Source organism: Mesoplodon densirostris, chromosome 19 (genome assembly GCF_025265405.1).
Source record: "Mesoplodon densirostris isolate mMesDen1 chromosome 19, mMesDen1 primary haplotype, whole genome shotgun sequence".
Classification (NCBI taxonomy): Eukaryota; Metazoa; Chordata; class Mammalia; order Artiodactyla; family Ziphiidae; genus Mesoplodon; species Mesoplodon densirostris.
In genome coordinates this window covers 53,142,518-53,158,640 of record NC_082679.1, presented here as the reverse complement: position 1 = coordinate 53,158,640, position 16,123 = coordinate 53,142,518, and the positions used below count along the sequence as shown (strand labels likewise).

At 38.2% G+C, this 16,123-nt stretch overlaps 1 protein-coding gene across 2 annotated transcripts in view; it reads left to right on the top strand.

The window, feature by feature from the left end:
* GLG1 (golgi glycoprotein 1) overlaps window positions 1-16,123 on the top strand; it is a 150,663-nt gene that overhangs the window by 104,498 nt on the left and 30,042 nt on the right. For both annotated transcript variants that reach the window (XM_060083047.1, XM_060083046.1), the window contains exons 5-11: window positions 2,123-2,326; window positions 3,225-3,296; window positions 4,240-4,423; window positions 6,733-6,947; window positions 10,735-10,856; window positions 12,364-12,465; window positions 14,431-14,584. In XM_060083047.1, the coding sequence (XP_059939030.1) occupies window positions 2,123-2,326; window positions 3,225-3,296; window positions 4,240-4,423; window positions 6,733-6,947; window positions 10,735-10,856; window positions 12,364-12,465; window positions 14,431-14,584 (1,053 nt within the window). The remainder of the gene's footprint in view (window positions 1-2,122; window positions 2,327-3,224; window positions 3,297-4,239; window positions 4,424-6,732; window positions 6,948-10,734; window positions 10,857-12,363; window positions 12,466-14,430; window positions 14,585-16,123) is intronic.

Below are 16,123 nucleotides of genomic sequence, written 5' to 3'. Positions count from 1 at the left end.
TTAAATCGTAAGTTGACTATCATGCTATTATTTTCAACCTCTTTTATATGATTACGACCTAATTGCTAGCAACCTTTCAGTAAGTTATTATGAGCTACTAAAATTTGGTATAGGACATTATTTCATTAACACAAAATCATGTTTATAATAATCTCTTATAAACTATAAATAGTAAGTGACTGATATGTTTCCAAATCTTTGTTATCACAGGTTTGTTTTTCCTTTGGGAAGTGGAAATGGGTAGGGCTCTTCTAAGTGGGCCAAAGTCAGACACATTTTAGTGTCACTCATAAATTAGGAAGAAAAAATAAGCCTTACTCTGAATTTCTGGGGTTGTGTCCACTTATCTCTCTGTCCTTATCTTTTTGTCACTTGTCCTTCAGAGTTTTTTCTCCCTTCAGAATTACTCTCTAAAAAACTTTTTGCTCATCTCAGGTTTCTAAGCATTGGATGGAATCATAAAGCTAGTGAGAAAGTTTGAGGTACAGATAGAAAATAGGAAGGCACGAGAATCTGCTAGTATAGTGTGCTTCCTGATCTTTTTTGGATCAGAAAACCTTTTGAAATTTAATGAAAGCTATGAACTCTCCTCAGGAAAAATATACAAAACCCACATACAAACTGTAGGAGTTTCATAGCACTCCAAGATCTAAAAAAATAAATGGTGGACTGTTGGCTAGGTGCCTTATGTTCTTCAGCTTGGACGAGTTGATAAACTCCTCTAGGCCTCTGTTTACTCAACTGCACAATAGGTATCACAGCTCGTAGCCCCTTTTCACAGGTGTATTAGGAGAGAACATGAAAATTTTCATGAAAATACTTGGAAATAAATGTGCTGTGGAACAAATCCTATTACAACAAAATGGAAAAAAACTATATACATTTTTTGTTGAATTGAAATTTTAGTAAAATAGATGTTTCCTGGGCCTCCCTGGTGGCGCAGTGGTTAAGAGTCCGCCTGCCGATGCAGGGGATACGGGTTCGTGCCCCGGTCTGGGAGGATCCCATATGCCGCGGAGCGGCTGGGCCCGTGAGCCATGGCCGCTGGGCCTGCGCATCCGGAGCCTGTGCTCCGCAACGGGAGAGGCCACAACAGTGAGAGGCCCGCATACCGCAAAAAGAAAAAAAAAAAAAAAAAAAAAAAATAGATGTTTCCCTACCTAGTTTTAGGAGTCTTATATACAGATGCTTTCATAAACATGGTATTTTACTATAACGAGATTTTATATACACGTGTGTGTGTGTGTGTGTGTGTGTGTGTGTGTGTGTGTGTGTCAGTAAAATGATAACACTGAATTTTCTGCTGCTTTGGTTTGGTATATTTATGGATATACCTGTCAAGTTTTTGAAGCATATCTTCTGAGTATAGAAAATTAGGACTCTTGAATAGAAAATGTTTAGGGGAAATTTTTCGTATTTTGAACGATTGAGTGCTTGTGGTTGCTATGGGCTAGATGCAATGTACAATTAAAGATAATTGGATGGTTTTAGGAAAGCTCTCAAAAGCAGTTTGTATAAATGGTGGTAATCTTGTTAAATCATATTAAGATAAATCCAGAACATCAAAGTGAACATTACACTAAAGATTGGGATCTTTGCGGACAGTATAAAATAGAAAAAAGAGAAAGAGGGTCTCTATAACATATTTTCTCAATGAATTTTGAGGTTTGTTGTTATTTTTTAAACTTGACTAAAGCTCTATTATTTGAGAAATACCTAGCCCTTAGAGGTAAATGAACAGATATTTCTGCAGTGTTCTATCAATATTGACATGAACTATGATCACTACATTGGGCTGATGTAATTTCTTTAAAATTTTCCGACATTTTAAACTCTGAAAAGTCAGGTTCTTGTTTCTAGTGCAAACTAAACTGATTTAAATTTCCCAGGATCTTTATTTTCATTTATAGCTTGCAACTGTTACATTCTTACCAAAGATTATCGAGGGCATTTTCTGTAACTTTCACAGTGTGGTTGGTTCTCACCCTATTTCTCAATAGAACATTGATAAACAATTGTGTGTTGAGTTGGTTTTTTTGGTTTTTTGTTTTTAACCAAATGATGTTTATCTGATGCTCATGGTGGTGAGAGTTTTTAAATGTTAGTATCCTTGCTGTTTTAGGATGCACATTCACAGGGTGAGGTGGTATCATGCTTGGAGAAAGGCCTGGTGAAGGAAGCAGAAGAAAGAGATCCTAAGATTCAAGTCTCTGAACTCTGCAAGAAAGCCATTCTCCGGGTGGCTGAGCTGTCCTCAGATGACTTTCACTTAGACCGGCATTTATATTTTGCCTGCCGAGATGATCGGGAACGTTTTTGTGAAAATGTGAGTCAGCTCAGAAACTGTTCTTCTTTGCTTCGTTTTCTTCCTAAATATTTTTTTATACTCGATTCCAAAATTAAACCAACACAAGCTGTCACATGTAGAAAAGTCACTGAAATGGAAGGTGGAGTTGGTCCCAGGATAACAGAAAGTTGTCTGGGTACTGAATACGGCTGCTCAGCCTTGAGGTAACATCTAGTTAACACTTGGCTTCGAACAGTCTCCATACGTTGTTTTTTCTACTCTATCTCACTTCTCAATTTCAGTTCTTGGAAGTCTGTTTTATATATAGGAATCCTATTTTACCAGGGAATCCCATTCACATATATTCCATGGCTAAAAATTGGCCATATTACGTATTTATATTTAACTACTTTTGGCTAAGACGAAGGAAGCAGCAGGTGGCTAACTTTTAAAACCAAATCCTTGGTTACTACCTGCGCACCCTATAGAAGAACTTTCCAACCCTTTAGGCAGAAATAATCTCCATCTTTACCGCAGAGGACTGAGTGTGACTTGTGTACACTCCCACTCTGCCTGCTGTTTTGAATTAATAGCTTCAACTGTCAGAACCACTGATCAGAGCCAATGCTAGAGTTTTATTGACTCTAGCATAAAGTTGTAAGAAGAGAGACTCATTGACACTTCTCTTGGTTTCCTAATTAACAGTATGTCTGGGAACACATGACAGTGTATTCAAATACCATGGCAAATTTTTTTTCATCTTTACTGCAATCATTACTTTCTTTCAAAGGCTACTAAATTTTATAAATGGCTGAGCCATGTGTTCAAAGGTAGTCATCATTATAATAATTTAACAGAAAGTTCTTTATAAGATTGTGGTTATTGCCCAGCGTAACTGCTTAGCTAGTGATGATGATGATGTTATTCTATCTTACAGACACAAGCTGGTGAAGGCAGAGTATATAAGTGCCTCTTTAACCATAAATTTGAAGAATCCATGAGTGAAAAAGTAAGTATTACTTTGAAACAAACCAGCATTTTATTCATTTTCTTAAAAGCTTTCTCAAATCCTCTCAAACAATATTCTTGTAAACTCATACCAAAATATAAAATACTGATACAGCTTGTCCTTTTCAGAGGTAAGATACTTGGCTTTTAGTAGGAAACCAAAGCATATTTCACTTAAACCAAAAAAATTAAGCTTCTCGTGATATCTGGACTTTGGGACACCAATGGGGAATCAATTTGGGGAGTAAAATCAGAGAATTTTATATCAGAATTACAATGAAGCCATCCCTATGTACTCAAGAAGTTTAGACTAACCAAACCAATATGCTTCATAGATAATTAGCAATTTAATTTTTCAGCACCTGTCTCATTAAGCTTTCTCATTACTGTTAGTTCTTTGTCCCTGGATGAATGCAAGAATCCTCCATGACTTTTGAAAGTCGTTATTTTTGGCTTTGCTATCCTGTCACACTTTCCTGTGCAGCTGAAGAAATGTTTCTCATTTCACTTCCTTATATCATTTAGTATTGAATAATTATATTTAAAAAGTATAGAATGGAGCTTCCAGAGTGTTATGTCAGTTGCCACTTTCATTCTGGTGAAATTTACTTTAGGGATATTGTTGAAGAGGAAAAGAATACCTTGTCAAGTTAATGTATTAGAATCTACCAAATATTTATGTGTTTTGGACAGTTGCTATTGTTGCAACAATCAGCAATTCACCATAGAATTCCAGGCTTTCCTGCTCATATACCCCTACTTCTTGCTACACTAGTTCAGCACACTTGTGCTCAATTTTAACCAAACTTGAACATAGACATTTTGGTAACTACTGCAGTTGTTTACTGTACTTGGCCATGAGCCTCTGCTTGTCTTAGAGGTACATGTGAACGGCTCAGCCTCCTGAGTGGTCTCACAGCTCCCTTGGTACCCTCTTTTCTCAGTGTCGAGAAGCACTAACAACCCGCCAAAAGCTGATTGCCCAGGATTATAAAGTCAGTTATTCATTGGCCAAATCCTGTAAGAGTGACTTGAAGAAATACCGGTGCAACGTGGAAAACCTTCCTCGGTCCCGGGAAGCCAGGCTCTCCTACCTTCTGATGTGTCTGGAGTCAGCTGTGCATAGAGGTAAGAGTTAATTTCTTTTTATCTTTTTCACTCCTTTTTGGATCGTTTCCTCCTATGTGGGCTCTTTTGAGTACACTTGTACCTTGTGACTCAGGAGCCTTTCTTTGTAAGCAAAACCTCTAGGCTGAAGGCTTGGTATCCCTAAGTCTTATTGAAGCCCCTTCCTCTTAACTCAACGGCCCTAAATTTTGTTTTTCTTTACATTCCAGCTTTTTTTAAGTAAGTTATATTTCTCAAATCCAATTTAAAATTTTTAAAATGCATGTCACACAGCAATTTTAGGAGAGTCAGGGAAGCATAATGATTTAGCATATGAGCTTTGGGTCAGAGAGACGTGACTTCAATTGATGGCTCTATCACCAAACTAACTGCCTGGGGACCATTATTTATGTTTCTTAATCTCTCCAAACCTCATTTTTCTTATCTATAAAAAAAAAATATATTACCTGTGTTGAGGAGTTCTTGCGAGGATCGAATGAGGTTTTTTGGCATAGCACGTAACATACGGTAAGTGATGAGTACTGTTATTATTCTAACAGTGTTGATATAAAGAAATTAAGCAGCGAAAGAAGGAAGGATTACCTTATGAGGTCAGACTCAGGGTCTGTTCAGTCCAAAAGTCAATCCCTGATAAAGGAACTAAGAAGGATGTATAAGAGGTCAGGGTCATTCAGAAAGAACATTTAACATGGACTATAGAATGTAAAAATGAAACTCCTCGCTGTCGAATGAATGATGCTAGGACAATTGCCTAGTGATTAAAAAGTTAAGTGGAAAAAGATCAGTTGTTAAATAAAACTCAGAACTTTTTGTTGAATTTTTTTCTCATATCTGGGTAGTGAAAGACTCCTAAGCTTAAAAGCAATGGAATAGCAACCAGAGACCATGCATGTTTGGTATTCATGCAAACAAAGGACATTTTGGAGGAAATTGGAGAATTTTGATTATGGTCTGGGTGTTTGATGAAATTTTCTTGAAATGTAAAGGTGGAGATTGTTGACTACTAAAAGCATATTATAAAGCAGTATGCATAACATCTAATTTTGGTATTTAAAAAATAGTTAATCTCCTTAAACTGCAAATTAACAGGAAACACAAAAAGACTCAGCAAACAAATGGCCAAAGGATATGAACAGATAATTCATAGAAGTTATACAGATTTTTAATACTAAAAAGTCTGACCATGTGAGTGTTAGTAGGATGTGAAAGAACTGGATCTACACTATTGATGGGAATTTTAAATTTCTACTTCAGAAAATAGTTGGCCAGTTTCTTAAAAAGTTCCACATACATCTAACTTATGACCCAGCAGTGTAAATCCTAGGTTACCCAAGATATATGAAAGCATATATCCATATAAACTCTTGTGTATGAATGCTCATAACAGCTTATTTGTAATAGCCCCAAACTGGAAATAACCCAAATGTCCATCAGCAGTTTAAGGGATAAACGAATTGTAGTATAGCCACATAGTGAAATAATATTACTTAGCCGTAAAAAGGAATGCACTGTTGATTTGTGGCTGAATCTCAAAAAATCTGAAAGAAGTCAGACACACAAAAAAAAGAGTCCATAGCATATCATTCCATTTATATGAACTTTATTTATATGAACTTCTGAAAAATGCAAACTAGTAAAATAATCTGTAGTCACAGAAAGCAGATCAGTGGTTGCCTGGGCATGGGGTAAGTGGGTAGAGAGGAAAGGAAAGGAGGGATTCTAAAGGAACATGTGGAAGCTTTTGGAGTTGATGGTTATATGTTCAATATCTTGATTGTGGTGATGGTTTCATTGATGCATACATATGTCAGACTTATCCAATTGTATGTTTTAAAAGTGTAGCTTATTATATGTCAGTTATACCTCAGCAAAGCTGGGTTTTTTTGTTAAATTTCATAAGTTTTCCCAGATGGCATTGACAGCTCAAAGAAGAGTTGGGGAGCTGTAGTGAGTATTTGAAGTGACGATTTTTCCATAAGCTTAAAGGGTATAAGCCAGTAGGGATTTTCCTGGCTTTAATTTTTACCCCAGTAGTTATCTTATTGATAAGACTTCTGTTGGCAAAACATATGCATTACTAGTTCAGTAGTATAAAATTCTGTATAAGGCAGAACACTGACAAGGTAAACCCTAGTCTTTGGAGTATTAAACTCATTTTATGCTGATAAAGCTTTTGCTAAATTCTCTGCTTTTCAGTCTAGATAATAGTGTGACTGGTATATTCTAGGGAAAAACTTGTACTTTTAATATGTGGTAATATCTGATCCTGTAGCTCACCATCCATAATGTTGTGACTTACATCCTAACAGGGCGGCAAGTGAGCAGTGAGTGCCAGGGCGAGATGTTAGATTACCGCCGCATGTTGATGGAAGACTTTTCTTTGAGCCCTGAGATCATCCTGAGCTGTCGGGGAGAGATTGAACACCACTGTTCTGGATTGCATCGAAAAGGGCGAACCCTGCATTGTCTGATGAAAGTAGTTCGGGGGGAGAAAGGGAACCTTGGAATGAACTGCCAGCAAGCGGTAAGGACAGATTTTCCACTGCCATTTTTAATGTTACATTTTATCAGCCAAGGAGCCTCTTCCTGACACTGTCCCAGCTTATTTATCTGGATCATTTGTGACATCACAGTGAACCTTAGGTATTAAGAACTAGACACAAAATACCGTTACTTCAGGCATATCAGAGTAAAAACGTGGAATTTGCTGCAGAGCAGAAGTTTGAGCTCATAATAAATAAAAAGAGCTATACAGTAAACTTAAAGAAACAGATAAAATGCATTGTTTACTGGAGTGTTTAAAGAAGAGATATCTGGCTAGATTGTATTTACTAAGGCAAACCAGGTTCTGGTAAATCAGAAAAGGTCTTCCAGGAAAAGAGAATGTGCCTCTCCCACCACGTTTGATTGAGTTGAGGCTGAAAGAGAGCTGAAATGAATTGAAACTTCCTAAGATTCTCTTCATATTACTGACATGCAGCATGGCATGAATTCCCGGCCTGAAGGATTAAGAAAGCATGTCGTTTTCAAAATCCCACCATCTTTTCTTGTTCAACAAGGGCAGCTGTGCATGGGAGGGTCTATCTTTCTCTACTGCCAAACTCTGCAGTCAGTTCTGTAAAGATAGTTGAAAAAAATTAGCGTGCTTTGCTTGAGAAGATAAAGTTGTTCTTGATCCAAGGTTCATAAACAGTTGAGTAACTATAGATCAGGTACATAATATAATTTAACAAAATATTATAATAGATACAGTGCATCTGTTTCATTACCATTATCCATGTTTATTGCTTTTTACCAAATAAGAGTCTTTGAGCAATTTACAATACGAAATGTAATAGTGGCATCCTGTACAATGAATTCTGTGGTTTCCTATACATTCCTTTAGGAAGCACAGAAGATAGAGTTTAGCCTTATACTCTAAATTAGAAGGTTGAGATTCTCTCCTAAGTGAAACTTCAGAAAACTGCAATTCATTAGTCTCTTATTTTTGTTGTTGGCATTTTTTATTAAAAACTGAATATTAATTGAATTTGATTTTCCTGCTAATCAGGTAAAATCAGAATTTTACAGTCTGAAACACAAAATTTCCATAGAATTTTGACGTGGAGTAAAATTTCATCTTAGCTTCTATTACTCACCCTGACCCAGAGTGGACAGTAACTTACACATCCCATAGTGGGAAAAATAGACAAATGTCGCCTCTTATCCAGAATACCAAGCCTAGCTAGAAGGAAGCCTTCTGGATGTAGTTTTTCAGGAGCAGTCTTTGCTGGTGGTTGTCCTGGGAAACTTCTGTGACGATGTGTGTGCCTGGGCCCCAGACCAAGAACAAATCAAGACATTTCGTCCTTAATGCAGCATGCAAAGGGGAGGGTGGTGGTCAGGAATAAACTTATATTTTTACTGAGGCTACACTTTGTCCTAAGGTGTACAGAAAAAAGAAATTAGTTTGATTTTATTTGGAAGCATCTAGTTTACCTCCAGGACTTTTTGAAATTTAGCTTGTTGAGAGAGAAATAAATAGCACCCACCTCATGCTTTGTGCCCAAAAGAAAAGTGCTTCCAAACCTAGAGGTTAGCCTCAAAAGGTAAAATACGTGGTTTTGTCCACATTAAGTTTAGCCAAGTGGGCAAGAAACACTTCATTTTGTTTTTTATGGACCTGTGGTCTTCAGCCTTTGCTCACAAAAATTGAAGATCGGTGATCCCAAGGGAGAAAGTTTTCCTTAGTCCTCTACTTCGTTATCCATCCGCAGTCAAGTGGAGGAATGGTTTGTAATAATTTGCTTTTCAAAGTTTCTTTCCTTGATACTGTAGACTTCCATGTTGGTCTGTGGTTGACCATTAATTTTCCCTTGTTCTCTGCTTGGTGGTGCTTTGATTTAGTGATCTCTCAACAAATAATAAAGTGAATAAATAGTGAAGCATAAGAATAATTATTATCTTAATGAGTATATACTCTTCCAAATACACTGTGATCATGAACTTAAATTCTTTTCAGTTATGGCTGAACAAATCTGGGCCCAGTCTCTCCTAGGCTAAGGAGACTGCCGTCTATTCTCTAGACTAATTTTTTGGAAGCATTTTCTCACATTTTCCTAAGCAATCGGGGCAGGAATAGATGTATCATCATGTAATAGCTCACGTACTTCGTGTTTATTTCCCACACCGCTGTCACTGGATTCCAGAGTAGCAGTGATCCCTTGAGCCTTTGACCTCCTAGAGTCTGTAGGGCATTCATTGTCTTCTTTTAAAACCTGCAGTCTGGTACATGCACGGAGAATTCTCAAAGTTTGCCTGTCAATCATGGATATTTAACTGATAAGTTCTTAGAGGAACTTCCAGACTCCCATGATGCTTGTAATGTCCCTCAGAAAAAGAAGTAAATATTTTGGTCTTTGTCAACAAATCAAAATTGGTAGTCATTTGACAGAAGTAGTAATCTTCCTACTAACTAACCACTGCATTTTGAAGCTTCTCCAAATTGCACCAAGAATTGGTATAAATAAGTTCCATCCCAGAATATTAGGTATCTTTCATACTTCTCTCATCTTGATTGTTGACTTCTTTTAGGAGAGACAAAATTGGGTTTTTCTTTTGATCTTTGTTCTCTGATTGAGTATGTGATGGGGTCAGTGCTTTCATATGAGCCTCTATAGGATTGTAGGTCAAATGTATGAAGATCAGAGAAGGCTCCTACAGAGGCTAAATCAATGACACAAAAAGGGCTCCAATTCTTTAACTTGGAACAAAAGGAACCCCAACCAGAAGGACCGTAGTTTTCAAATTTGCTTTGTGTTATTTAAGATTCCCACCCCAAACACCATCTGCTACCCATCTGTAGTAATAATGATCTTGTACATCTGTAAAATGCTTTGTGGCTTACACAACCTTCTATATTATTATTATTCCTTATAATTCTTTGCAGTTAAAGAAACTGGAGCTTAGAGGTTAATCAACTTGCCTTTGTTCTCAAAGCTAGTATCTGGCAGAGACAGAACTATTAATAGAACTCAGGTTTTCTCATCCTTAACTTAGAGCTTTTTCATCTGTGCCCCGACTGCTTTCTCCTCAGACAGGAAAAAAAGAATCTGAGGCACATCTTCTCATGCTTTCACTTTATTCTATGACAGAGTGTGGACCAAGCAAAAGTAAATGTTAAAGAATATATCCTCATTTTCAACTGCATAATGACAAGTATTTTTCTGTATTACTTGTAATGAACCAGCTCTGGTTTATCTCTTGGTTATATAAAAAATAGTTGAGGAAAAATAGGAAATTATAAGTAATATTCTTGTTTTTTGTAATTGGTATTTCTTGCAACTGAAATCTCACATCTCTTTTTAATAAAGCAGAGTATACTTGTTTTATGCCATTGTCTTTGCAGCAGAATTCAAATTCTAGATTTTTAAGACCAAATTAGATCTCAAACTGGGAATGTCTTCTGTTTACTCTTCTCCACTCAACTCTGGCTTGGCACTGAGTATCACATTTAGTAATTTGATTGACAGATGTGAGGAAAGAGGCAGCTTTTATATTGTAAGGTCCTCTTGTTTTGCGCACATCCAGGGATGGTTCAGACAGGTAGGCAAGCTATACCTACAATGAGTTAAACAGAAAAACTTGCAAAGTAGAGGAACTAGTTGGAAAGTATTTGACAAGAGCTGTTGAGCTCGGCCAGTGACAATTGTAGTACCTTGTTAAGAGTACATTGTGATATACCAGACTGAGAACTGATTGAAGACATGACGTTGCTCATCCTAGATGTATAAGTGACTTTCTTTCTTCCTTCTTAATTTTTCTTAATCCAGCTTCAAACACTGATTCAGGAGACTGACCCTGGTGCAGATTACCGCATTGATAGAGCTTTGAATGAAGCTTGTGAATCTGTAATACAGACAGCCTGCAAACACATAAGATCCGGAGACCCAATGTAGGTTATCTTATATGTGGTATTGTATTGTATGTGGCAGTGCAGCATGGGGAATATATCCCCAAATGACTTTCCGACGGTTTAGCAACTTAACTGAAATTCTGTTAAGCAGGAACACATACCAGCTTTTGTTCAAACTAGTATTGGGATTGAGACTTGGGTTCTGCCTCATCCATGATGTGGAGAAGCTAGACCCAGCATTGTGAGGATGTTGGTTGACAGTGACTGAGCATGTAAAGTCCCAGACGTTAGGTCACTGAATAATCCTACTTAATGGTCAAATAAAAATCAGAGAGAAAAACTCGCAGGATAAAATGAAACATGCTTCGGCTCTATACTTTTCATCCTATGTGTATATTGTCTCATATACACTGGGAACTTGATAATTATTAGAGAGTAATTAATTATCATTGAAATAAAACACAAAATGTAGTGGTTGGAGGGGGTAATCATGGACAAAATGAACTCTGAAGTTATATCCAAGATCTAGGAAAGCTGTAAAATGCTATAATAAAGCATTTGAGTCTCATGTATTGGTTTTATTCCATATGATGTGCAAACAGCTCTTAAAACCAGGTTGCAAGTAAGAACAGGTTTTCCATTCTGCAAAAATCTTTATAGCCTGCAGCCGGCAGTACCCAACTGTGTGAAACAAATACAGTCCATGTTTCTCATCATTCTGCTGTGCATGTACTCCAGATGTTCATGCTGTGGTAGGAGGTTAAAAAAAAGGTCTTCTTCCTTGAAGCTCTTTGTGTGGTTGGTGGAGGTAGACAAACACTCTTAAGACTGATTAAGACTATTTACCAATATGAAAATAACTGTGTCAACTATTAAGGGGGCAGGGGAGAGGGAGGAAGGAGGGAACTGCTACAGATTAAATAGATTTGAGATACTGTCAATTAAATGCAGGTTATGGACCTTTTCTGGGTCCTGATTTGAACAGACGTGAAAAGGCATGAGATAACTGGAAAAATTTGAAAGCTTAAAGGATATTTCATGATATTAAGGATTTTTAGATTTACTTCTTTGGTAGATAATGGTACTGTGTTTTCATAGTATAGAGAAACATGCTGAAGTATAATATTTACAAATGATATGATAGGGTATCTGGGATTTATTTCAAAATATTAGCAAGGTGGGTATAGGGTTAAAACAAACTTGGCCATAGGTTGATAAAGCTATGGGAAGGGAAGATGGATATTATATGATTCTCTACTTTTGTGTGGTTGGAAGTTTCTCATAATAAACAGTTAAATATAAAGCAGCTGCACACAGCTCTTGTGTAAGCTGCGTCCTAAGTGCTAAGTGGCTCTAAAGTTGATAGAAGGCATAGGCACTGTTAGGTTGAGTTAATTTGAGTGACTCTCAGGAAAGTAAGTCCCTGATTGCCCCAGGAAAATAGCTAAACGGCTTTTTCTACAGACCAAGCAATACTGGTGTGAGAGTTCTGAATCCATTGTCAGAACCTTCTCTAGTTACAATTTCACCCCTATTTTATGCCCAGGATCCTCTCGTGCCTGATGGAACATTTATACACAGAAAAGATGGTGGAAGACTGTGAACACCGTCTCTTAGAGCTGCAGTATTTCATCTCCCGTGATTGGAAGTGAGTATTTTGTTTGGTTTGGTTTGGGTTTTTTTTGGCCACGCGCCATGTGAGATCCTAGTTCCCTGACCAGGGATCGAACCTGTGCCCCCTGCATTGGAAGCGCAGCGTCTTAAGCACTGGAAGTGAGTATTTTGAAGCCATAGTAAGGTAAGCCTCAGCCTGTTCTCCTGTGTAGTCACTATCCCTTGTATTTTTAAAAAGTAATCAGTAGTAATTTGTTTTTGTTAAGTTGTGGGATAGCTGACACTCTGATCTCCAGAAAAACCTCTTTCTGGCTTTCAGAACAGTATCTAAAAGCAGAGACAGCCCCTGCAGGTCTATTCCCAAGTGTCCCCATTAACTACTACATTGAAAGTCAGGGTCACGTGTTTCTGATACCACAAACGTCTATCTAGAAAGAACTTGGGCTGCTGTGGGGCAGCAGGAGCATCTTCAGATATGTCTCTCATGGTGATTTTTATTTTTATTGATTTGTCCTGGGTATGGGAGTTTGCTTTATTTCTTTTACTATTCAACATTATTGAGTTTATTCTGTCTTAAGAAGCTCTTCTCAATAAACGACAGCTTGATTCTCTTCTCCTCCTGTTAGCCAGAAAAAAGGAGGGAGGTAGATGAAATAGAAGTGTATCTCTTACGGTCAGAATAAGTCTTTCTTGGCTGCAATCCCTCCCTCTTTCCATGTCTTGTTTTCTCTTCCCACCTCCAGACCAGGCTGTTCCTCCTGCCTCCCAAGTTCAGCTGCTGCTTGATTGTTTTAAGCCACTGTACTTTGTCATTAATTATTTTTCTGGTGATTAATATATGTTTTACCCCCATACTTTACTGGAAAAAGATTACTTGAAGACTCAGTGTGTCTATTTCTGTTTCCTCAAGTTAACTCTTGAAAGGACTTCAGAAACTTGGGTGGGCATTTCCCTGTGCTTACTCTGGCTATCTAAACCGAAATAACAGAGTGTTTACTGAGTTTATTACCTTAAAAAAGTATGTTTTTTCCTCTTCTGTAATTCCTTCATCCATGATCAAAAGATGCTTCACAATCTTTAAAGCTACTTAAATATTAGCCTTTTTCCTCCCATTAAGTCGCCCTCCCCCAAAGTTGATCATATAATGTAGACAGAATGAAGTATCCATTGGTCCGATTTGGAGAGGCAGGGGGCTCATCACCTGATCCGCTGTCCCCAGAGTCACAGTTAAATGTCAAGTGTTTTTAATTGATAAGCATGTTCAGGTAAACTAAAAATATAACTGCCTTACCTTGCATGGGAAAAAGAACTGGAACAGTTTTACTAGAAAAGAACTTGAGGAGGAGACTGTTTATCTTGTCCTTTCCTGATCTTCATGAACCTAGTATATCAGGTAAGATTGACTTTTACTCAGAAAAAGTACTGAGTAAAAGTTGTGAATTGCCTGGTGATGGCTACAACCCTTGTCTCATTTCAGCTAGGGCATGTTAGTGCTGAGTCTATTATTGTAACATTGTGTGCCTTACATTGCGAAGATACCTTTTTTTTTTTTTTTTTTTGCGGTACGTGGGCCTCTCACTGTTGTGGCCTCTCCCGTTGCGGAGCACAGGCTCCGGACGCGCAGGCTCAGTGGCCATGGCTCACGGGCCCAGCTGCTCTGCAGCTTGTGGGATCTTCCCGGACCAGGGCATGAACCCGTGTCCCCTGCATCGGCAGGCGGACTCTCAACCACTGCACCACCAGGGAAGCCCGCGAAGATACCATCTTTGAGGCAGAACTTAAATCTTCTATATTAAGGGTTAACAAACTTCTGCAGATTGACCACTGTGTGTTCATGAAGAACAAAGTTCAGGAATGTGCTTGTGCTTACCTGCTGTCTCCATTACCCTAGAAGTGATTGTCAGCGGGTACACAAACAAGCACCTTGCAGAAACCCTTAGCATGTCTTGGGAGGAAAGGTATAGTAAGAGTGGTTATCTCTTAACTCTTAACCTTACAGGCTGGACCCTGTCTTATACCGCAAATGCCAGGGAGATGCATCTCGTCTTTGCCACACCCACGGTTGGAATGAAACCAGTGAACTTATGCCTCCTGGAGCTGTGTTCTCCTGCTTATACCGACATGCCTATCGCACTGAGGAACAGGGCAGGAGGGTATGCACTCAATATTGACTTCATTTCTTCCTGTCATCATTTAATTCATTTGTTGTGAATTGTTGCGATTCCTATCATCCTAGGAAAACTTTGTTAGTATATCTGGCGGGGAGGGGTTGCTGCACTCCTAGAAGCTTCTTCATCCACTGAGTGTACGTAGAATTGTTCTACCAGCTTCTTTCCATCTGATTTTATGTTTTTAACAAAATGAGGGGACATTTCCAGTTTTTCTTAAAATTACCAAAATCTAAATCACAAATAGACAAATGCTGCTACCCTAACTGTATTTAGCGTTAAAGGTCCATTAGAAGCTCTTAGCCAAGGTGCAAACGGTTTTTAGGCTTCTGCCCTTGGCAGCAGAGCCCATAATGCGTGTCTTGATGAGGCCCCTCAGACAGCACACTCGCTGGAGCTACACCCTCCACGCCCCACTCTCTTGGTATTTGTCTGCCCTGAGTACTGCCTCTTGTTGGGATATTTGTGTCTGCTTGGCTCTCAGGTAACATTTGTTGCCTTCCGGTCCCATACTGACATGCTGCTTGCTCTCCAGGGTGGCCTTTTTAAGCCTTCTGAGATACTCTATTGCATATCAGCCCTGCATTTGTTACAGAAAATATAGGTGGTATTATTTTACAGGCATGTTTGCAAATACCCCTTCTGAGCTTAATGCAAAAGTCTGACTGTTTAGGATTCAGAATGAGGAGACTCAGACAGAAAGAAGTGTCATACTTTAGTTACTGCAGTATTAACCCAGTTTTTATTTTGCTATGTAAGAAAATATGGAAATTTGTTGTTACTTTTTTCTTCATATAATGAGCCTGTCATTAATCACAGGAGCTCCTAAATCCTAGCATCTTGGTAGTCACTATAGTAGGAGGTTCCTTGTCTTTGTAAATAAAGAAAGAGTTGGGATCTGGTATGCTGTCCTTTTAAAAAACAGGCTTTTTTAAAAAATCAAGGTTAAAGTCACATAACATAAAGTTAATCATTTTAGAAGGAAAAATTCAGTGGCATTTAGTACATTCACAAAGTTGTGCAACCACCACCTCTATCTACTTCCAAAATATTTCCATGTCTCCGAAAGGAAACTCCTATGCCGATTAAGCAGTTACTCTCTATCCCCACCATACCTCCCTCCAGATGTGTTGGCTCTTTTAGGAGGAGAGGCTGACTGTACCTGTCAATGACAGCTTTCTCGCAACTCTCCCCAAAATATTAGTTTTCATCTGTTTGACCCTCTGCTAATTCTCATTAACTTATCTAGAAGAGTCGGGTTCTGACCTGAAGTAACTCTCACCTGCTTGTTCCGAGTTTAGGTAAATTTGAACTCAGTTCTCCTCACCCAGGTGTTCATTCTCTCTTGAATCAGACCCAGTATTCTACTCTACATTCATAGAGCAGTGGCAAATTAATTTTCCTAAACAAAAAACTCTCTACCTCATCTGAACAAATCCAGTTCATTTTTTAATTGAAGTATAGTTGATTTACAGTACTATATTAGTTTCAGGTATACAGCATAGTGATCCAGTCCTAATTCAC